The sequence below is a fragment of the Dendrobates tinctorius genome, unplaced genomic scaffold, assembly GCF_039654945.1.
Source record: "Dendrobates tinctorius isolate UK_male_01 unplaced genomic scaffold, ASM3965494v1 ptg000071l, whole genome shotgun sequence".
NCBI lineage: Eukaryota > Metazoa > Chordata > Amphibia > Anura > Dendrobatidae > Dendrobates > Dendrobates tinctorius.
In genome coordinates, this window is record NW_027361739.1 from 14,040,265 (window position 1) to 14,062,963 (window position 22,699).

The 22,699-nt window shown below is 43.2% G+C and overlaps 1 protein-coding gene across 2 annotated transcripts in view; it reads right to left on the reverse strand.

Moving 5' to 3' along the window:
• Positions 1–3,809: 3,809 nt before the first annotated feature.
• Positions 3,810–22,699, reverse strand: part of OSER1 (oxidative stress responsive serine rich 1) — a 38,290-nt gene continuing 19,400 nt past the window's right edge. For both annotated transcript variants that reach the window (XM_073582417.1, XM_073582416.1), the window contains 3 exons: positions 10,867–10,993; positions 10,379–10,492; positions 3,810–5,317 (listed from right to left, as the gene is read on the reverse strand). In XM_073582417.1, coding sequence (XP_073438518.1) covers positions 4,639–5,317; positions 10,379–10,492; positions 10,867–10,949 — 876 coding nt within the window. In that variant the 5' untranslated portion in view covers positions 10,950–10,993 and the 3' untranslated portion in view covers positions 3,810–4,638. The remainder of the gene's footprint in view (positions 5,318–10,378; positions 10,493–10,866; positions 10,994–22,699) is intronic.

The following is a 22,699-nucleotide window of genomic DNA, read 5'->3' on the forward strand; positions in this document are numbered from 1 at the left end:
GTCTTCTCTTCCATCCTCCCAGTGGATGGCCATGGAACAAGGAGGTGGAATAAGATTCTGCAGGTGAACAACTGGCTACGTCGATGGTGCCGTCAGCAACGATTTGGATTTCTGGATCACGGAGTGAACTACTTATACGATGGACTACTTGCTAGAGATGGGGTGCACCTTACGAAGACTGGAAAGCAGGTATTTGTAAGTCGCCTTGCTACACTTGTAAGGAGAGCTTTAAACTAGAACAACATGGGAAGGGAAGCAAAAGACCAGAAAAAGCCATACACCTGACAAATGCTATTGAGAACTCTGCTATTAGAAGTGGAAAGGAAGAACAAAGACGAAAGAATCTAATTAATAAAAATATTGGAGAAAGAGAAACCAATCACAAACTAAAATGTTTCTATACTAATGCACAAAGCATGGGCAACAAACAAGGAGAATTGGAACTACTAACACAGGAAAAGAAATATGATGTCATTGGAATCACTGAAACTTGGTGGGACAATACACATGATTGGAATACAAGACTAGAAGGATACAACTTATTTGCAAGAAACAGACTTGATAAACGAGGAGGGGGTGTCGCATTGTATGTTAGAAATGCGTATATCTGCACAGAGATTGAAGCTTCAGAGACTGGGAGTTCTGTGGAAACTGTTTGGGTAAGAATACAAGGACAGAACAATGGAAAGGACACCATTGTAGGCATTTACTACAGGCCGCCTGTGCAAGCTGAAGATATGGATGAACGCTTTATGCATCAAATGGCCAAGTTCTCCAAAAAATATGACATAGTTGTCATGGGAGATTTCAACTATCCAGACATTTGTTGGGAATCTCTCTCAGGCAAAACTAACAGGTCAAGGAAATTCTTATCCTCTCTTGCTGACAACTTTATCTTCCAAAAGGTAAAGGAGAAAACAAGGGGAACTGCTACCTTGGATCTAATCCTTATAAACAGGGAGGAAATGGTTGAGGAGGTAAAAGTGGCTGGGACCCTAGGAGGTAGCGACCATGCTAGTTTAGAATTTTGGATAACTAGAGGCGGAAGACCTGTGAAGACTCAGACGTCAAGGTTAGATTTCAGAAAGGCAGATTTTAAGGGATTCAGAAAGAGAATTGGAGGGATCCAATGGCTGGATATCCTTAAAGACAAAAATGTCCAGGAAGGATGGGAAATCTTGAAAAATGAAATTCTCAAAGCACAGTTGTTAACAATTCCGAAAAGAGGGAAGAATAGGAAGCATTTAAGGAAACCAGGATGGATGAACACAGAACTTAAGCACATGCTAAAAAGGAAGAAAAAAATGTTTATAAAATGGAAAGAGGGAGGCATATCTAAAGAAGAATATAATGCTGTCTGCAGAACCTGCAGGGCACAAATCAGATTAGCTAAAGCTGAAAATGAATTGAGGCTTGCAAGAGATGTCAAAAGCAATAATAAAGGATTTTGGGGATATGTCAAAAGTAAAAGAAAAGTCAAAGATGCTATAGGATTTTTACAGGATGAAAATGATGAAATGGTAAGACAGGATGTTGAGAAGGCTGAACTTTTAAATTCCTATTTTGCATCTGTTTTCTCTCAGAAAGGAAATGTAACATCAACTGTTATTCACTGTCCTATTAAGGGAATAGAAGAATCCAGGATATCTATAAACAGAAAGATAGTGAGGAAACACTTAGCTAACCTAAATGAATTCAAGTCTCCAGGTCCAGATGAATTACACCCCAGAGTACTGAAGGAGATAGCAGAAGAAATTTTTGAACCCCTCTCCATAATCTTTGAAAATTCTTGGAGAACAGGAGAAGTGCCAGAAGACTGGAGAAGAGCAAATGTTGTTCCTATCTTCAAAAAGGGGAAGAAGGTGGACCCAGGCAACTATAGGCCGGTGAGTCTGACTTCTATACCAGGAAAGATCTTTGAACAAATTATTAAACAACATGTATGTCAATACCTGGATAAGAATGAAGTGATTAAACAGAGTCAGCATGGGTTTGTAACTAATAAGTCATGTCAGACTAATTTAATTTCCTTCTATGATGGTATTACTGATTGGGTGGATCAAGGAAATGCTGTAGATATAGTATATCTTGACTTCAGCAAAGCATTTGACAAAGTCTCTCATACAATCCTTATTGAAAAAATGACTAAGTATGGAATGGACAAGGCAACTGTTAGGTGGATTCATAACTGGCTTAGTGATCGGACCCAAAGAGTGGTCGTAAATGGCTGCACATCCAGTTGGAAGAATGTCTCAAGTGGGGTACCACAGGGCTCTGTCCTGGGCCCTGTATTGTTCAACATCTTTATCAACGATTTAGATGAAGGAATTGAGGGTAAACTGATTAAATTTGCTGATGACACAAAGCTAGGAGGGATAGCTAATACTAGAGAAGAGAGAGAGAGGATTCATAAAGATTTAAATAAACTGGAGAAGTGGGCAGCAACTAACAGAATGGTTTTTAACAGGGAGAAATGCAAAGTACTACATCTGGGCAATAAAAATGAAAAAAGCATATATAGAATGGGAGGAATAGGGCTAAGTGACAGCACATGTGAAAAAGACTTGGGTATACTAATAGATCACAGACTGAATATGAGTCAACAGTGTGATGCAGCAGCAAAAAAGGCAAATGCAATTCTAGGATGTATTAACAGAAGCATACAGTATAGATCACGTGAAGTAATTATTTCCCTCTACTCCTCTTTGGTCAGACCTCATCTGGAATATTGTGTCCAATTTTGGGCACCACATTTTAAAAAAGACATCAACAAACTGGAGCAAGTTCAGAAAAGAGCGACCAGAATGGTGACCGGTCTGCAAACCCTGTCTTATGAGGAAAGGTTGCAGGATTTGGGAATGTTTAGTTTGCAAAAGAGAAGACTGAGAGGAGACTTAATAGCTGTCTACAAATATCTAAAGGGCTGTCACATTGTAGAAGGATCAACTTTATTCTCATTTGCACAAGGAAAGACTAGAAGCAATGGGATGAAGCTGAATGGGAGGAGACACAGATTAGATATTAGAAAAAACTTTTTGACAGTTAGAGTGATCAATGAGTGGAACAGGCTGCCACGAGAAGTGGTGAGTTCTCCTTCAATGGAAGTCTTCAAACAGAGGCTGGACAGACATCTAACTGGGATGATTTAGCGAATCCTGCTTTGAGCAGGGGGTTGGACCAGATGGCCCAGGAGGTCCCTTCCAACTCTACCATTCTATGATTCTATGACATATGGTGATGCATTCTGTATTGCAAGTACAATTAGACGTGTGCACAAGCCATCAGAAGGTGTTGGCATGACCTTGGGCTACGAGCTTTGGACACAAAGATAGCCATTGATTGGTCTGGAGACCATGAGAGGAATGCCATTGTTTCCCATTGAGCAAATCTGGACATCATTGGTCAACAATAGCAAAGGGAACTGCCAGCAACGGATCTTGACGACTTCCATTACCAAGTGAATTCCGCATGGCAGAATATTCCTCATTAATAATTTCACTGAGAGCCACAAAGGTGTATAATTGCAAATTTCTGCACATGGCGCTCATACTCTATGCTGAATAAATTGAGATTTTTTTTTTCAATATTTAGATTCCATTTTTTCATCATTTGCATATCAAAAACAAGTCCATCTATCCTGTAAGTTCCACAACTTTTCTTTTTTGGTTTTGCAGTTTCACTGTTGAATGAGTGTACAATGGGGCTGTAAAGCAGAAAAGGGAATCACATCCTTTCACCATCTTCTATGCACTATTCAGTTTATCATGACTCCAAAGAAACTGAGTAAATGACACTGTACGAGACGCGGATTTAATTTCAATGAATGTTTATTAGCCAACAATAATCTACCGAGCCATAACTGCAAGCTCAAAAACAATTCAATACATTGGTTGGAACGATCACTGCAACAGGGGGCACCTCTTTGCCTTACTTTAAATATAAGCCGTTCTCACTTCACAATCCTGAGCCTACTTCTCCTATTGTCAAACACACAAAATGTTACCTAACGTGACTGACATTCATGTAACACTGCGATGAACATAAGGATTGCCCATGATACTGCATGAAAATGTTTTCTTCCAATCAACCCACCCCTGCCCACCACCACCACAATCGTATTTTAAGAATTTTGGAATCAGCACTGGGAATACCCACTCCTAGAATTTAGCAATATGTGGAGACAGCCACTTCCATGCAACTACTCAGCTGGTGACATCAAGTGTGGCCACTGGCACAGGAGAATGGCCAACAGAGACATTATGGCATGGCAAAAAGCTAGAATATCATTTAAAGGGAGTTAGATTCACTTCCACATCAAGAGTTGAGAGACGCTGGATGGCCATTTGCCAGGCATCATGCACACGTCCTGTTCTAGACCTGGAAAGTTGCAGACAGATGGCTGGTCTGCAGCACATGACACTTCCCAAAGTGAAAGTGATGAGAGCTGGATAACCCCTTTAAGTGGCTGGTTATTTTTTTGGTGATTCTTATACGTTTTCAAACCATTTACGTACTTCAATGATAGGATTTTATTGTCCACAAAATAGTGATGAGAGGAGGTCCGTTAAGGGGTCAGAAGGAGATCCCTCAGAGGTGACCTACATGCGTTACTTTTCTCCCATGCATCAACGTCAGCCATCAGGTATACATCATCTCGGCCATGTGTGACATCTTCTTTGGAATATACAGGTAATATTCCATGTATCCGGCGAGGTCTTCTATAGTTACATCATCAACCAACGCTCTGGCCTGTTCGGAGCAGGAGCGGGGAGATCCAGAGGAGCCGTTTCCGGACATTTGAGTTCTGTTTTGTAAAGACTGAGAGTAGTCCTCCTTCACCGTCTTCTCGCATTCTGTAAGCATGTCCCGCAAGCCAGAAAAGGAGTACACTTTCATGTTTTGCCAGTTGTCACACTGGCAATCACTACCATTGCAAGTACATTTTGCAGCCGTGCCAAGCTTAGATACTGAGTGGAAATCTGTAGGGAGGCTGGCCTTTGTTTTTCCACTCTTATCCAGAAAAATGGAAGAATCCGACTTGCCCAATTGAGATGTAGTCTCCGATGCGGACACCTCTGAAGGCTCCAAGCTAAATCTTTTATAGCCACTGATGGTAGTGCAGGAAGGGTCGCTAACAGCTAGACAGCTGCCAGCAGCCCCAGCTTCCACGGCGTCACAAAGGCTCTTGTGCTTTAGTTGGGAGTTGCACGTGGTCTTTGTGCTGCAGTGTGTAAACTTTGGGGGGTGAAGGACTGGGGATTTCGAGCGTCGTCTTCGTGGTGTTCTTCCAGCTCCCCTAGTGGTTTTTCTTGATGATCTACAAAAAAAAAAAAATAAAGTTATAAATAAATAGTCAGATATTGTATAAAATTACCTGAACACCCTCCTCGATGTGAAAATCACTTACAGCTCTGGCAAAAATTAAGAGACCACTGCAAAATTTTCAGTTTGTCTGATTTTTCTCTTTATAGGTATATTTTTGAGTAAAATGTAAATTGCTCTTTTATTCTATTGACAGCATGTCTTCGAATTTCCAAGCACTAAATTTTGTATTTACTGTCAGAAGATGAGAAATGGTCAAAATAAAAAAATGCAGTGCTTGCAGACCCCAAATAATGTTAAGAAAACAAGTTCATAATCATTTAAGGCTGAGTTCACACGTGGCGTTTTTTTCGCGTTTCCGCAGCGGTTTTAACTGCGAAAATGCGAAAAATAAGCATTCCATGCATTCCTATGGGATTCCGCAATGCTGTGCTAATGTTGTGGTTTTTACCGTAGCGGAATCGCTTCACGGTAAAAAACGCAGCATGCTCATTAATTTTGCGGAATCGCGGCGATCCCGCACCCATAGGAATGTATTGTTTTGCTTACTTTCCGCATGTGGCTGTGCACACCATGCGAAAAGTAAGCAGAATTGTGGATGGTACCCACGGTCCGGAGGAGAGGAGACTGTCCTCCGGGCACCATATCCCTGTAAAAAATCCCGCCTCTCTCCACGCTCCCGTTCCCAGTAATCCTTTGCGAAAATGCCTGCGATGGCGTCCGTTCTCGCGGGATTGCTAAGTCTCGCGGTCATTCGCGAGACGTCGCGATCCCGCGAGAACGAAAGTCATCGCGGGCATTTTCGCAAAGGATTACTGGGAACGGGAGCGTGGAGAGAGGCGGGAAGGCTGCGCGGGACGTCGGAAGGTAAGAATAACACCATTTTTTATAATTATTTTTTACATTTTATCTTTTACTACAGATGCTGCATAGGCGGCCTCAGTAGTAAAAAGTTGGTCACACTTGTCAAACACTGTTTGACGAGTGTGACCAACCTGTTAATCAGTTCTCCAAGCGATGCTACAGATCGCTTGGAAAACGCTAGCATTTTGCAAGCTGACGCTTGCAAAATGCTAGTTTTTCCGTGGGAAAATCGCGGGAATTTAAAATGCGATTCTCCCGCGGAATGGAATTCCGGAACTCGCACGGTAATTTCCGCTACGTGTGAACCCAGCCTAAGAAACAACAATACTAATATTTTAACACAGGAAGAGTTCAGAAATCAATAATTTGTGGAAAAACCATGATTTTTAATCACAGCTTTCATGCATCTTTGGCATGCTTGCCACCAGTCTTTCACACTGCTTTTGGGTGTCCTCATGCTACTCCTGGTACAAAAATTTAAGCAATTCTTTTTTGTTTGATGGCTTTTGACTATCCATCTTCTTCTTGATTACATTCCAGAGGTTTTCAATAGGGTTCAGGTCTGGAGATTGGGCTGGCCATGACAGGGATTTGATATGGTGGTCCTTCATCCACACATTGATTGGCCTAGCTGTGTGGCATGGCGCATTGTCCTGCTGGAAAAAAAAACAGTCCTCAGAGTTGGGGAACATTGCCTGAGCAGAAGGAATGAACCGTTTTTCCAGGATAACCTTGTATGCGGCTTGATTCATATGTCCTTAGCAAATATTAACCTGCCCAATTCCAGCCTTGCTGAAGCATTCCCAGATCATCACCGATTCTCCACCAAATTTCACAGTGTGTCCAAGACACTGTGCCTTGTACTCCTCTCCAGGTCTCCGTCTAACCAATAAACGACCAGGTGTTGGGCAAAGATGAAAATTAGACTCATCAGAGAAGATCACCTTACTCTAATCCTTATGGTCTGGTCTTTGGCAAACTTCAGCCTGGCTCTCCTTTGCTTCTCATTGATGAAAGGCTTTTTTCTAGCTTTACATGACTTGAGCCCTGCCTCTAGGAGCCTGCTCAAACTGTTCTTGCCATGCACTTCACACCCCAGCTGCCATTTGCCATTACTTTAGTAGGTCACTTGATGTCATCCTGCAGATGCTGAGTGACATTCGAAAAGATGACGGTCATCCCCGGTCAGTGGAGAGTCGTTTTCACCCTCTGCCGGTCTGCAGCTTTGTTGTCCAAAAAGTCTGCTGCTTGACCTTGTTGTAATGGACTGCCAGCTTTCAAATTTTAAGGATGGATTCAACATGACGCTCACTGACTGTATCACTCTGCTAATAAAGCCAGAATTGAGACCTTCTTTTCCTCACTCAAGACTTTTCTTTTCAACTCCTTTGGCATGGTTAAAAGTTATTTTTTCTTTCCTATTACTTTTGGGATATTACTAGCACTTGTTTTACCATCCAGCTTGTCCTATTGCAAGAGGATTGTGAACACCACAGCAGGGTTTTTTATACTTTCCTTCGTTGAATAAGATTTGGTTCAGGTGATCACCTAATCAGAAGCACATTAAGTAGAATGAGGTGTAATCTGGTTGGAATTCAACCGACACTGAAATGAAATGGCTGTAAGACATGTGGACAAGCTGATTTTTATAAAACTGTGTAGTGGTCTCTTATTTTTTTGCCAGAGCTGTATATACATCAATAGTCACTGTTAACCATTTCACAGAAGACAATTTTATTTTTTTTGCCCTTTAATTTTTTTCCTTTTCTTCCAAGAGCCCAAACTTTTTTCTTCTATTCTTTTATTTTCCTTATCAATATTTATGTATGACCTGGCAGCATGAATCTTCAGGTCAGTACAATTACAGTGATATCATACCTTTAAAAAAAAAGTTTGTTTTTTCGTTTACGCAATGAAAAAAAAAATTGATTTATGCTGTCATATTCCGCGATTGGTGACATTTTTATTTTTACGTTGAAGGAGCTGTATAACGGCAACTTGATTTTTGGCTGGCGAGTGAAAGTTTTTTATTAATACTATGATGGGTACATACAACATCTTGATTGCTTTTTATTAGGAAAGTGTGCCAAACTAAGCAATTCTTCTGTGTTTTTATTCTTTACTGAATCTACAATTTGAATTAATTTTAGATTTTGATAAACCAGACTTTTAAAGACGATAGTCATTTTTAAAGAGGATGTGTAATAAATGCTGGGTATAGTCCAGGCTCAACTCCTAAGCTCGCACTATACACTGGGATAATAAATAGTACATAACTAGATGTCCCATGTCGAGAAGAGGGTTACACACCTTTTTTTTTTGCATAATTGTTTTGAGAGTAATGTCTTTCATTTTGTCATCAAAGAAGCTTGTTTTTAGCAGCATTAACTTTGCCTCCTTTTTGTTGGGGTAAGGGGGGGATGGAGGAGGTTAGCAAGTTGAACAGGGAAAAAAATGGCTTTTTTTTTTTTTTTTTTTACATTTTTCATATGGTGAATTGGACATAACAGGTGTCGAGTTAAATTAGATATGCACAAGTCTATAGCCCAAGTATACCATATCACAATACGACCGTCACCTCGTCTATGTTTGTTGAATTTGTGGGAGGAGGGGGTTGACCCGGACTCTGCAGTGGCCCTGGGAATAGCACGCATCCTGTATCAGGCAAGAAAGATACTTGCATATCATTGGTTGGATCCTATGCCACCAACATTGTCAGAGCTTAAAAATAAACTAAATAATGTCATCAGATTGGAAAGGGGGGCTTATTTAAAAAGAAATGCATTAAGAAAGTTTTACAAAATTTGGCAGCCATGGATGGAGTCACCGGGTCTCCCCTCGGGCGCACTGGTACGGGATGCGATGTTGGACCAGTTGCTGTTGTGCTTGCGATGAGGGGATGCTTGGGGGGTGAAAATAAAGTCTAGTGCCCTTTGTGGCGAAGTAGATTTTGAGTGGCGCGGTGGGAGGGAGCTGGGGTGGATTGGACCTGATATCCGTGGGGGGCGGGGGGGGCGAAATATGATGCGGAGTGGCGCGGCTGGCGGGGATGGTTTTCCCGCTGAAATGAGGCACTGATGTATAATTTTGATTTTTGTTTATTTGTGGAGCCATGTTGTTTATAGGCTCAATTTTATGCAAATATCTGTGTTTTGAGATTTCTTCTTTTTATTTATTCTTACACAGGAAGAGTTTTACCCTTTAAATAATATTTGCTCTCAATGTAAATTTTACTAGCTATATAAGATGTCATATTCTTTCTGTATTGATTCCTGAATGTTTAATAAAAAAGATCTGATTCAAAAAAAAAAGATATGCACAAGTCTACCACTAGAGGGGGCATTATCAAGTTGACTTTGTACAAGGAGCGAAGGAGATCTCACATCCCCACCATATAGATAGCAATCAGATAAGCCAGCCTATTCTCTATATATGATCAGGGTCTTGGCTATCAAACAAAAAACTGTAAAAGAAATGGCATGGCTTAGACTATCAATTACGGTACATCCTCGGCAATTAAAGGGTTGCAGAGATTTCCCAAATAGTAAGTGACCTCAAAGTACTTGATCATTTCTGGATTATTCAATCTGCAGCTATTCAGACAATGTCCCATCAACGCCAACAAGTTACACAAGCTGCGTCCTTATCACAGGACACACGTCGGCTAGACTGGATTACAGTAAAACACTTAAACTATTTAGATAATACCTCAATTGTAGTTAATACTAAGCATGGGTTCTGCATAGCCTTATAGGTAACACTTGAATAAAAAATACTCAGCTATTTGTTTACTATCACAAAGGGTTAATGTTTGTGGTTTGGATCCAGGAGAATAGATGTGTAAGGAAGGACATGTGCACTTAGCCGTATTTATAGGGCTCCCATAGATGTTCGTGACTGTCCCTTCTTATGCTCACTGACATCACACAAAGTTTTGTCAGGATCCATGTAAATTTGACAGCTGATAAAACTAATGACGGGCAACGGTGCATACAAAATTCTAGGGGAAAATGATCAAGATGATTCATCAAGGTGGACAGACTTTGCACCAGTTGAGCTACGCATGTAGAAGTGGTGTTAGAGACATTAACCAAGCTCTCCACATGAGGGCGCACAAACAGTCTGACATTAATGGATAACAGAAGCTGTACAGCCAGTAACCAGCCATCACTACACTTTAGTGCAGTCTTACCCATGCCAACTTTCCTTCAAAGAACCCAACACTTTCGGTTTGACATCTTCGAGGTTTGTTCTCCCGCCTGATCTTGAAACAGAGCCATCTGCTCCACGCAACGATGTTGTGCATCTGCAATACAAAAAGCCTTAGGTTAATGTCTGGATTCTCCGCCATAGCTAAAACAGATGTAGAGAGGGGCAAATTTTGTAGCACTTGCAGAAAAACAATATCCATGAAGAAATGCATTCTGACAGTAGTAGTTCAGCAGGCTGGGGACTTCCAGTTTACAGCAACAGCTTCTTTTACAAATGTCCGTATCATTTTATTATGTCACACTATCTGTGCAGAACCTCTCTGTGCTTTTCAGCCACATCTCTATATCATCTGTATGCTGATATGACGCAGCTTGGTATATTTAGCTACGCTGTGATGCCTCCCAGGCAAAAGGGACTCCGCTCTGCCCACAACAGAGAGGAAGGCTGGAGAGCAGTGGAATGACGTACCCTTCAGCATCGACCCGTAGCTTTTTAAACGCACTCTGAAGGTTGTCCTCATCGCCGCCGTCTTTGGCTTCTGACTCCATCATTGACTCTCGCAGGCAGATGTGAAGGCAAGAACTGCAATCGAGATCTAGAATACAACAGCAGGGAGGGAGGTGAGACAAAGAAGTCTCTATTTCATACAGAATCTGCTATAAAATGATTAAAACAATGCTGCATCTTGTACTGCGCCGTACACAGACCCGAAGCAGCCACTGCATGGGATGAACATGTCTCTGTGTTCAGGCCTAGGACGTGACAGATGCTGGCGGTCTCGTGAGATGAATCCTTCTAGTTTAAGCCAGCGGCAAACAAGCGCTCTCTTATTGACTGCCTGTTAGCCAGAACATTAAGACAAATCACTCTCTAAATGATCAGACAGGGACCGATAAATCCAATCAGCCCATTAACCCAGAAGGAACAGGGTGCCACCCAAATAGCTGCCATCTAAGTGGACAGAAATGACAGCTGGCATATCTCCAGCCTTGTCCAAGGGGGCTGTCACCTTCACTTAGTTACGTAGGTTGAAGAATGACTCCGGTCCATCAAGTTTCACCTTCTGCTCCAGTTCTACAAACTCTACAATGCCATTTTTTATTGTGAGAAAAGCATCCAAACCTTTTTGAAATGCTGAAATAGTATTTACAATTACTACCTCTTGTGGTCGGGCATGCCAGTCTGACTGCTTTAACCCCTTCATGACCAAGCCTATTTTGACCTTAACCCCTTCATGACCCAGCCTATTTTGACCTTAATGACCAGGCCATTTTTTGCAATTCTGACCAGTGTCCCTTTATGAGGTAATAACTCTGGAACGTTTCAACGCATCTTAGCAATTCTGAGATTGTTTTTTCGTGACATATTGGGCTTCATGTTAGTGGTAAAATTAGGTCGATAATTTTTGTGTTTATTTGTGAAAAAAACAGAAATTTGGCGAAAATTTCGCAATTTTCAAATTTTGAATTTTTATTCTGTTAAACCAGAGAGTGATGTGACACAAAATAGTTACTAAATAACATTTCCCACATGTCTACTTTACATCAGCACAATTTTGGAAACAATTTTTTTTTTTGTTAGGAAGTTATAAGGGTTAAAAGTTGACCAGCAATTTCTCATTTTTACAACACCATTTTTTTTAGGGACCACCTCACATTTGAAGTCACTTTGAGGGGTCTATATGGCAGAAAATACCCAAAAGTGACACCATTCTAAAAACTGCACCCCTCAAGCTACTCAAAACTACATTCAATAAGATTATTAACCCTTCAGGTGTTTCACAGGAACTAAAGCAACGTGTAAGGAAAAAATGGACATTTTATTTTTTGCAACACAAATTTTCTTTTATCATTAATTTTTTTCATTTTCACATGGGCAACAGGATAAAATGGATCCTAAAACTTGTTGGGCAATTTCTCCTGAGTACACCGATACCTCATATGTGGTCATAAACCACTGTTTGGGTGCACGGCAGGGCTCGGAAGGGAAGGAGCACATTTGACTTTTTGAATGGAAAATATGCTGGAATATTTAGCGCTTGTCATGCCGCATTTGGAGAGTCGCTGTGCGCCTAAGCACTGGAGCTTCCCCACAAGTGACCCCATTTTGGAAACTAGACCCCCCAAGAAACTTATCTAGATGCATAGTGATCACTTTGAACCCCCAGGTGCTTCACAAATTGATCCGTAAAAAAAAAAAAAAAAAAAAAAAGTACTTTTTTTTCACAAAAATTATCTTTTAGCCTCAGTTTTTTCATTTTCACGTGGGCAACAGGATAAAATGGATCCTAAAATTTGTTGGACAATTTCTCCTGAGTACACCAATACCTCATATGTGGTCATAAACCACTGTTTGGGCGCACGGCAGGGCCCGGAAGGGAAGGAGCACCATTTGACTTTTTGAATGGAAAATTCGCTCCAATCGTTATCGGACACCATGTCGCGTTTGGAGAGCCCCTGTGTGCCTAAACATTGGAGCTCCCCCACAAGCGACCCCATTTTGGAAACTAGACCCGTTAAGGAACTTATCTAGATGTCTAGGAAGCACTTTGAACCCCCAAGTGCTTCACAAAAGTTTATAACGTAGAGCAGTGAAAATAAAAAATCATTTTTTTTTCCTCAAAAATTATTTTTTAGCACGCTATTTTTTATTTTCACAAGGGTAACAGGAGAAATTGGACCACAAAAGTTGTTGTCCAGTTTGTCTGAGTACGCTGGTACCCCATATGTGGGGGGAACCACTGTTTGGGCGCACGGCAGGGCTCAGAAGGGAAGGAGTGCCATTTGACTTTTTGAAATGAAAATTAGCTCCAATCGTTAGCGGACACCATGTCGTGTTTGGAGAGCCCCTGTGTGCCTAAACTTTGGAGCTCCCCCACAAATGACCCCATTATGGAAACTAGACCCCCCAAGGAACTTATCTAGATGCATAGTGAGCACTTTGAACCCCCAGGTGCTTCACAGAAGTTTATAACGCAGAGCCGTGAAAATAAAAAATATTTTTTTTTCTTAAAAAATATATTTTTAGTCCGCAATTTTTTATTTTCACAAGGGTACCAGGATAAATTGGACCCCAAAAGTTGTTGTACAGTTAGTCCTGAGTACACTGGTACCCCATATGTGGGGGGGGGGGGGGACCACTGTTTGGGCACACGCCGGGGCTCAGCAGGGAGGTAGTGACATTTTGAAATGCTGACTTTGATGGCATGGTCTGAGGGTGTCATGTTACATTTGCAAAGCCCCTGTGTGCCTAAACAGTAGAAACCCCCCGCATGTGACCTCATTTTGGAAACTAGACCCCCCAAGGAATTTATCTAGATGTGTGGTGAGCACCTTGAACCCCCAAGTGCTTCACAGAAGTTTATAACGCAGAGCCGTGAAAATAAAAAATCATTTTTTTCCTCAAAAAAAAAAAAAAAAAAGATTTTTAGCCAGCAAATTTTTTTTCACAAGAGTAACAGGATGAATTGGACCCCAAAAGTTGTTGTACAGTTTGTCCTGAGTACGCTGGTACCCCATATGTGGGGGGGAACCACTGTTTGGGCACACGTCAGGGCTCGGAAGGGAAGTAGTGACATTTTGAAATGCTGACTTTGATGACATGGTCTGCGGGCATCATGTTACATTTGCAGAGCCCCAGATCTACCTAAACTGTGGAAACTCCCCCCACAAGTGACCCCATTTTGGAAACTAGACCCCAAAAGGAAGTTGCCTAGATGTGTGGTGAGCACATTGACACATTGAACCCCCCCCCCCCCCCAAGTGCTTCACAGAAGATTATAACGCAGAGCCATGAAATAATTTTTTTTCCTCAAAAAATGATTTTTTAGCTCGCAATTTTTTATTTTCACAAGGGTAACAGGAGAAATTGGACCCCAAAAGTTGTTGTCCAGTTTGTCCTGAGTACGCTGTACCCCATATGTGGGGGGGAACCATTGTTTGGGCACACGTCAGGGCTCGGAATGGAAGTAGTGACGTTTTGAAATGCAGACTTTGATGGAATAGTCTGTGGTCGTCATTACGTTTGCAGAGCCCCTGATGTGCCTAAACAGTGGAAACCCCCCACAAGTGACCCCATTTTGGAAACTAGACCTTCCAAGGAACGTATGTAAGATGTGTTGTGAGCACTTTGAACCCCCAAGTGCTTCACAGAAGTTTATAATGCAGAGACGTGAAAATGAAAAAAATCATTTTTTTCCACAAAAATCATTTTTTAGCCCCCAATTTTTTATTTTCCAAAGGGTAACAGGAGAAATTAGTCCCCAAAAGTTGTGCAATTTTTCCTGAGTACGCTGATACCCCATATGTTGGGGTAAACCACTGTTTGGGCACACGTCGGGGCTTGGAAGGGAGGGAGGACCGTTTGACTTTTTGAACGCAAAATTGGCTGGAATCAATGGTTGCGCCATGTCGCGTTTGGAGACCCCCTGATGTGCCTAAACAGTGGAAACCCCTCAATTCTAACTCCAACCCTAACCCCAACACACCTCTAACCCCAACACATCCCTAACCACAAGCCTAACCCTAATTCCAACGCTAACCCTAATTCCAACGCTAACCCTAATTCCAACCCTAACCCTCTTTCCAACCCTAACCCTCTTTCCAACCCTAACCCTCTTTCCAACCCCTAACCCTCTTTCCAACCCCTAACCCTCTTTCCAACCCTAACCCCAACCCTCTTTTCAACCCTAACCCTAACGGAAAAATAAAAATATTTTCTTTATTTTATTAGTTGTGCCTACCTATGGGGGTGATAATCGAGGGGGATTTATTTACTTTTTCTTTCATTTTGATCACTGTGAGAGTGATCAAAATGAAAGAATGGAATCTGCAGCCGGCAGATTCGGGCAGGCGCACTGCGCATGCGCCCGCCATTTTCCAAGATGGCGGCGCCCATCATCCGGACCCGAGAGACACTAGGAGGGACGGGACTCAGGAGGTACCGGGGGGGGTGAGGGGGGGATCGGAGGCTGGCGGGGAGCAGAGGGAATGGGAGGGGGGCAGATGTCATTCAATTCAGTTGCGGGGGGGGCGATCGCCGGTGGGGGGGGGTGGAATCGGTGTCTCCAGCCATGGCCGATGCTACTGCAGCATCGGCCATGGCTGGATTGTAATATTTCATCAATTATCATTGATGAAATATTACTATCGCTCTGATTGGCTGTTAAAAGTGAAACAGCTAATCAGAGCGATCGTAGCCACGTGGGGGCGAAGAACAAAGCCCCCTGTATCTGCGGGTCGGGTGACCTTTCAGTGACCTAGGTCACTCGACCCGCAGGGGGGCTTTAAAGTCATGACGCCACATAGGCCTCATGGGTCGTTCTGGCACGACTTTTCATGACGCCTACGGGGATAATGACCAGGCCATTTTTTGCAATTCTGACCAGTGTCCCTTTATGAGGTAATAACTCAGGAACGCTTCAACGGATCCTAGCGATTCTGAGATTGTTTTTTCGTGACATATTGGGCTTCATGTTAGTGGTAAAATTAGGTCGATAATTTTTGCGTTTGTGAAAAAAAATCAGAAATTTGGCAAAAATTTATAAAATTTCGCAATTTTCAAATTTTGAATTTTTATTCTGTTAAAACAGAGAGTTATGTGACACAAAGTGGTTACTAAATAACATTTCCCACATGTCTACATTACATCAGCACAATTTTGGAAAAAAAATTTTTTGGTTAGGAAGTTATAAGGGTTAAAACTTGACCAGTGATTTCTCATTTTTACAACAAAATTTACAAAACCATTTTTTTAGGGACCACCTCACATTTGAAGTCACTTGAGGGGTCTATATGGAAGAAAATACCCCAAAGTGACACCATTCTAAAAACTGCACCCCTCAAGCTACTCAAAACTACATTCAAGAAGATTATTAACCCTTCAGGTGTTTCACAGGAACTAAAGCAACGTGGAAAGAAAAAATGGACGTTTTAATTTTTCCAACAAAAATTTTCTTTTAGCATCAATTTTTTCATTTTCACATGGGCTACAGGATAAAATGGATCCTAAAATTTGTTGGGCAATTTCTCCTGAGTACACCGATACCTCATATGTTGTCATAAACCACTGTTTGGGTACATGGCAGGGCTCAGAAGGGAAGGAGCGCCATTTGACTTTTTGAATGGAAAACATGCTGGAATATCTAGCGGTTGCCATGTCGCGCGCTGGGAGAGACCCTGTGCGCCTAAACATTGGAGCTCCCCCACAAGTGACCCCATTTTGGAAACTAGACCCCCCAAGGAACATATCTACATGCATAGTGATCACTTTGAACACCCAGGTGCTTCACAAATTGATCCGTAAAAAAAAAAAAAAAAATTTTTTTCACAAAAATTTTCTTTTAGCCTCAGTTTTTTCATTTTCACATGGGCAACAGGATAAAATGGATGCTAAAATTTGTTGGGCAATTTCTCCTGAGTGCACAGATACCTATGTGGTCATAAACCACTGTTTGGGCGCACGGCAGGGTCCGGAAGGGAAGGAGCGCTATTTGACTTTTTGAATGGAAAATTAGCTCCAATCATTATCGGACACCATGTCGCGTTTGGAGAGCCCCTGTGTGCCTAAACAGTGAAAACCCCCCACAAGTGACACCTTTATGGAACTTATCTAGATGTGTAGTGAGCACTTTGAACCCCCAAGTGCTTCACAGAAGTATATAACACAGAGCCGTGAAAATAAAAAATCATTTTTTCCCCCTCAAAAAATGATTTTTTTAGCTGGCAAATTTTTATTTTCACAAGGGTAACAGGAGAAATTGGACCCCAAAAGTTGTTGTCCAGTTTGTCCTGAGTACGCTGATACCCCATATGTGGGGGGTGAACCATTGTTTGGGCGCACGTAAGGGCTCAGAATGGAAGTAGTGACGTTTTGAAATGCAGACTTTGCTGGAAAGGTCTGCGGTCGTCGTTACATTTGCAGAGCCCCTGATGTGCCTAAACAGTAGAAACTCCCCACAAATGACCCCATTTTGGAAACGAGACCTTCCAAGGAACTAATCTAGATGTCTGGGGAGCACTTTGAACTCCCAAGGGCTTCACAGAAGTTTATAACGCAGAGACAAAAATCATTTTTTAGCCCCCAATTTTTTATTTTCCCAAGGGTATCAGGAGAAATTAGACCACCAAAGTTGTTGTGCAATTTTTCCTGAGTACGCTGATACCCCATATGTTGGGGTAAACCACTGTTTGGGCACACGTCGGGGCTTGGAAGGGAGGGAGCACCGTTTGACTTTTTGAACCCAAAATTGGCTGGAATCAATGGTTGCACCATGTCGCTTTTGGAGACCCCCTGATGTGCCGAAACAGTGGAAACCCCTCAATTCTAACTCCAACCCTAAGCCCAACACACCCATGTGGCTACGATCGCTCTGATTGGCTGTTAAAAGTGAAACAGCCAATTGCTGCGGAAATTTCTGTGGGAATTCCATTCCGCGGAAAATATGCAAGAAAACTGCATTTTAATTCCCGCCTATTTCCCGCGGAAAAACTAGCGATTTGCAAGCGTAATTACCGTATATACTCGAATATAGGCCGAGATTTTCAGCCCATTATTTTGGGCTGAAAGTCCCCCTCTCGGCTTATATTAGAGTCATATACACCAGGGGGTTGGAGGGGGAGGGGGTGTCAGGTCATACTTACCCGTCCTGGCGCGGTCTCTGCAGCCCTCAGCTTCTCCGCGATCTCCCTTCCTTCAGCGGTCACACGGTACCGCTAATTAAACTCATGAACATGCGCATATTCATGAGTTTAATGAGCAGTACCATGTGACCGCTAAAGGCGGTCACAAGGCAGGAAGGGAGACCATGGGAGAACGCAGAGACCGCGCCAGGACGGGTAAGTATAGCGATATTCATCTGTCCGTGGTCCATCGCTGCTTGCTGCTGTCTGGCACGTCATCTGTCAGTGACGTTCAGACAGCAGAGGGCAGGGTGACGTGGTTAGTGCGCTCCGCCCCCCTGCAGTCTGAACGTCACTGACAGATGACGTGCCAGACAGCAGCAAGCAGCAATGGACCCCAGACAGGTGAATATCTCAGGTACCAGCAGTGACACCGGCACCTGGCCCCCAGCGACGGAGAGGTGAGTATGTCATTTTTTTATTTTTAAATGCAGCAGCACATGGGGGCATAATCTATGGAGCATCTTATGGGGGGTAGCACATGGGGGCATAATCTATGGAGCATCTTATGGGGGGTAGCACATGGGGCCATAATCTATGGAGCATCTTATGGGGGGTAGCACATGGGGGCATAATCTATGGAGCATCTTATGGGGGCAGCACATGGGGGCATAATCTATGGAGAATCTTATGGGGGCAGCACATGGGGGCATAATCTATGAAGCATTTTATGGGGGCAGCATATGGGGGGGCAAAAGTATTAAGTTACGTAACGGTATTTTTCAGAAGCCCATGACAGCACCACGGGAGAGAGGGGATCCGCCCTTCAGGAACAGGAAACCTACAGATACAAAAGGGCGGCACCTCTCCCACGCATCAGTTGGATTACAGAGCTTGAGAGGCTACCATGGTTAGTACACAGCATATAATATATACAACCTATCTATCCTATTTACCAAAAAAATTTTTTACACCATCTCCCACATAAGGTAATTTTGTGAACAATCTTCTAAAGGAGTGCACCCCTATATGTGAACAAGGGAGGGAACTAAGGGTGCTGTCATGGGCTTCCGAAAAATACCGTTACCGGTACGTAACTTAATACTTTATTCGGACTCCCATGACAGCACCACGAGAGAATTACAGAGATGTAAAACTAATTTAGGGAGGGACTACAGCCTGCAGCACCCTTAGCCCAAAGGTGAGATCTGAGGAGGCACCCATGTCTAACCGATAGTGGTTAAAAAAGGTGGAAGGAGATGACCAGGTAGCCGCCTTACATAGCTGGTCAATTGACACTCCCGATCTCTCTGCCCAAGATGATGCCATGGCACGAGTGGAATGCACCCTCAAATTCTGTGGAGCCGGACCGCCACCTGCTGTGTAAGCAAGAGAGATAGCCTCCCTAATCCACCTTGCTAACGTGCGTTTTGATACTCTACATCCTTTCCTGGGACCTTGGCAGGATAGGAATAATGCATTCTCCTTCTTCCAAGGATCCGTGGCTGATAAATATTTAAGTAAGCATCTCCTAACATCTAATGCCTGAAGATTTTGTTCCTTAGGATTGGTCGGATTAGGGAGGAAAGAAGGCAGAACTATCTCTTGTGTCCTGTGAAAGTGTAATGCTACTTTGGGAAGGTATGCCGGGTCCGGCCTTAGAATTACTCTATCCTTTAAGAACTCTGTGTAAGGGGGCAATCTGGAAAGTGCCTGTATGTTGCTTATTCTACATGCGGATGTTATCGCTACCAGAAAGGCTGCTTTAAGTGATATAACCTTTAATGAGGCCGAATGTAGAGGTTAAAATGGTCTTTCTGTCATGGCTGTAAGGACTAAATTTAAGTCCCAAGGTACACATCTGTCTTTGTGTATGGGTCTCGATCTAGCCGCTGCTTTGATGAACCTCGCTACCCAATAGTTATTGGCAATATCACATGCAAACAGGGCCCCTAAGGCTGAAACCTGTACTTTTAATGTACTTGTAGAGAGACCCAATTCGAGACCCCTCTGGAGAAATTCCAGAATTTGTTTCGTGGGAATTCCGTCCCTGGCATCAAACTGAATGGTGGACAGGAATCGCCTCCAGGTTCTAGCATAGATATTTGTGGTAGTTTGTTTTCTGCTTTTTAGGAGGGTATCAATTAAATTTTTGGAGAACTCTCTATCCTTTAATAGTGTCCTCTCAAACACCACGCCCTCAAATGGAGTCCCGCTACCTGTGGGTGGCTGACTGGCCCCTGGTAGAGGAGATCCGGAAGGTTCGGCAGTACCCAGGGTTCGCATACAGACATGGTCCTCAACCATGCGAACCAGGTCCTCCTGGGCCAAAAGGGGGCAATATGACCCTTGCCTGATCTTCCCTGATCTTCCTTACTACCAGAGGTAGGAGATTTAATGGCAGAAAGGCATATGCTAGAGAAAAGTCCCTTCTTATCAGGAGGGCATCCACTGCCAGTGGATTTTCCCTGGGATTCAGAGAGCAGAATGATTTTTCTTTCCTGTTTTCTCTGGTGGCAAAGAGGTCTACCTCCGGCTGACCCCACTTGCGGACAATCTGGTGGTAAATATCCATGTTTAAAGCCCATTCTCCTTGCTTTAGGGCCCTGCGGCTTAGAAAGTCTGCCTTGACGTTGTCTTTTCCCCTGATGTGGAGCGCAGTTAAAGATCGAAAATTTTTCTCGACTATCTGAAGGAGACGTTCCGTTATCCGCATCAGGGCGTCGGAGCGAGTTCCACCTTGGTGGTTGACATAGGTTACTGCTACCTCGTTGTCCGAGAGTATCCTCACATGATGGCCCTGTAGGTACATAATGAGTTTTTTGACTGCCAACTCAATCGCCAATAGCTCCCTCTGGTTAGATGAGGTCTCAGCATCGGAGTCCCAATGTCCCTGTACCACTATGTCCCCCATATGGGCCCCGCAACCAAAAGGACTAGCATCGGTGGTTATAATGCGGGTTATCTGCATCACCCAGGGCACCCCCGAGGCTAAGTTTCCGTCATCGAGCCACCACCTAGGAGATGTAAGAGACGAGGGGCTTAACAATACTTGACCCTGTAAGGAGCCTTCTAAGGCCCTGCTATTAACCAGGATGTCTTTCTGAAGGGCCCTAGTGTGGAATTGTGCCCACTTGACTGCTGGGATACATGAGGTTAGAGAGCCTAACAGAGACATGGCCTGCCTGAGGGTCATGGAGGGTTTATCAATTGCCCGAAGAAACTGCTGCTGTATCTGTTGTAATTTATCTAATGGTAACAGACACTGCTGAGTTTCTGAATTTAACAGCAAGCCTAGAAACTTCTGGACCCTTAAGGGCTGAAATCGGGATTTCTCGTAATTTATTATCCATCTGAGGTTCTCTAATCTGGACTTAGCTCTCTCTATCTGGGATAGACAATGGCCCACCGCATTTCCCACAATCAAAAAATCATCTAAGTATGGGACAAGTAAGATGTCAACTTCCCGTAAATGAGCCATAACTTCGGCCACTTATTTTGTAAATACCCGGGGCGCTGCTGAGAGACCAAAGGGAAGGGCTCTATACTGATAATTACTGACTATACAGTCTATTGAAACCGCCACTCTCAGGAACTGCTGGAAATCTGCGTGGATAGGTACATGATAGTACGCGACTTTCAAGTCCACGACTGCCATAAAACACCCTTCAAACAGCATTTTTATTGTTGAATTGATGGATACCATTTTAAAGGTGCGATTAACCAAAAACTCATTAAGGAAACGTAAATTAATAATCGTTCTAAAAGTTTTATCCGGTTTTTGGCTTAGGAATAAGGGAGAGTAGAACCCTCTACCTCTCTCAGATTCTGGAACCTCTATCAGGACGTTTTTTCTGGCACAGGCTCAAGACCTCCGCTTCTAAAGCAGCTTGTTCGAGGGGTGAAGATCTTAAGGGAGTTGGCTTAAAGGTATCTCGTGGGACATGAGTGAACTCCAACCTAAGCCTGGTGGATATTACATTGCGCACCCAGTCACTATTGGTGATCTGTAACCATGCTGGGACAGTCTACCCCCCACGGGAATTGCTAGTCATTGGTTCTGTCTCTTTCGTTCTCTCGACGAGCGCCTGAACATGAAGCCCGTACCTCTTCTTCTTCTATCCTCCCATCTGGGACGGTCTCTATTAGGTGAAGGATTGTGCCTTCTCCCCTGACCGAATCTCCTATTAAATGGACGTCGGTAGGACGCAGACCAAAGATTTGGGAATTTTTTCTTATCGTCCCCGGCCTTCTCAAGCAGTTCGTCTAGACGTTCCCCGTTTTAACTGCGACTCTAACTGGTCCAACCAGACCATCATGGACCTGGCCGTGCATGTTGATGCTACTGCTGGTCTTAACGAACCGGCTGCCATCTCCCAGGTATTTTTAAGGAAGGTATCTGCCTTCCTGTCTAGCGGATCTTTAAGGGACCCCATGTCCTCAAAGGGTAGTGAGGATCTTTTTGATGCCTTTGCAATGGCTGCATCTAATTTGGGGGCCTTGTCCCAAGTATTCACTGTCGGATCGTCAAAGGGATATCTACGCTTGAGGGCTGGTGGTAGTGACCCTCTTTTATCTGTTTTTTTCCACTCTCTGCAGATCAGATCCTGAATTTTTTAATTCAATGGGAAGACTCTTCGCTTCCTCTGCTCCAGCCCCCCGAACATGACCTCCTGCATGGA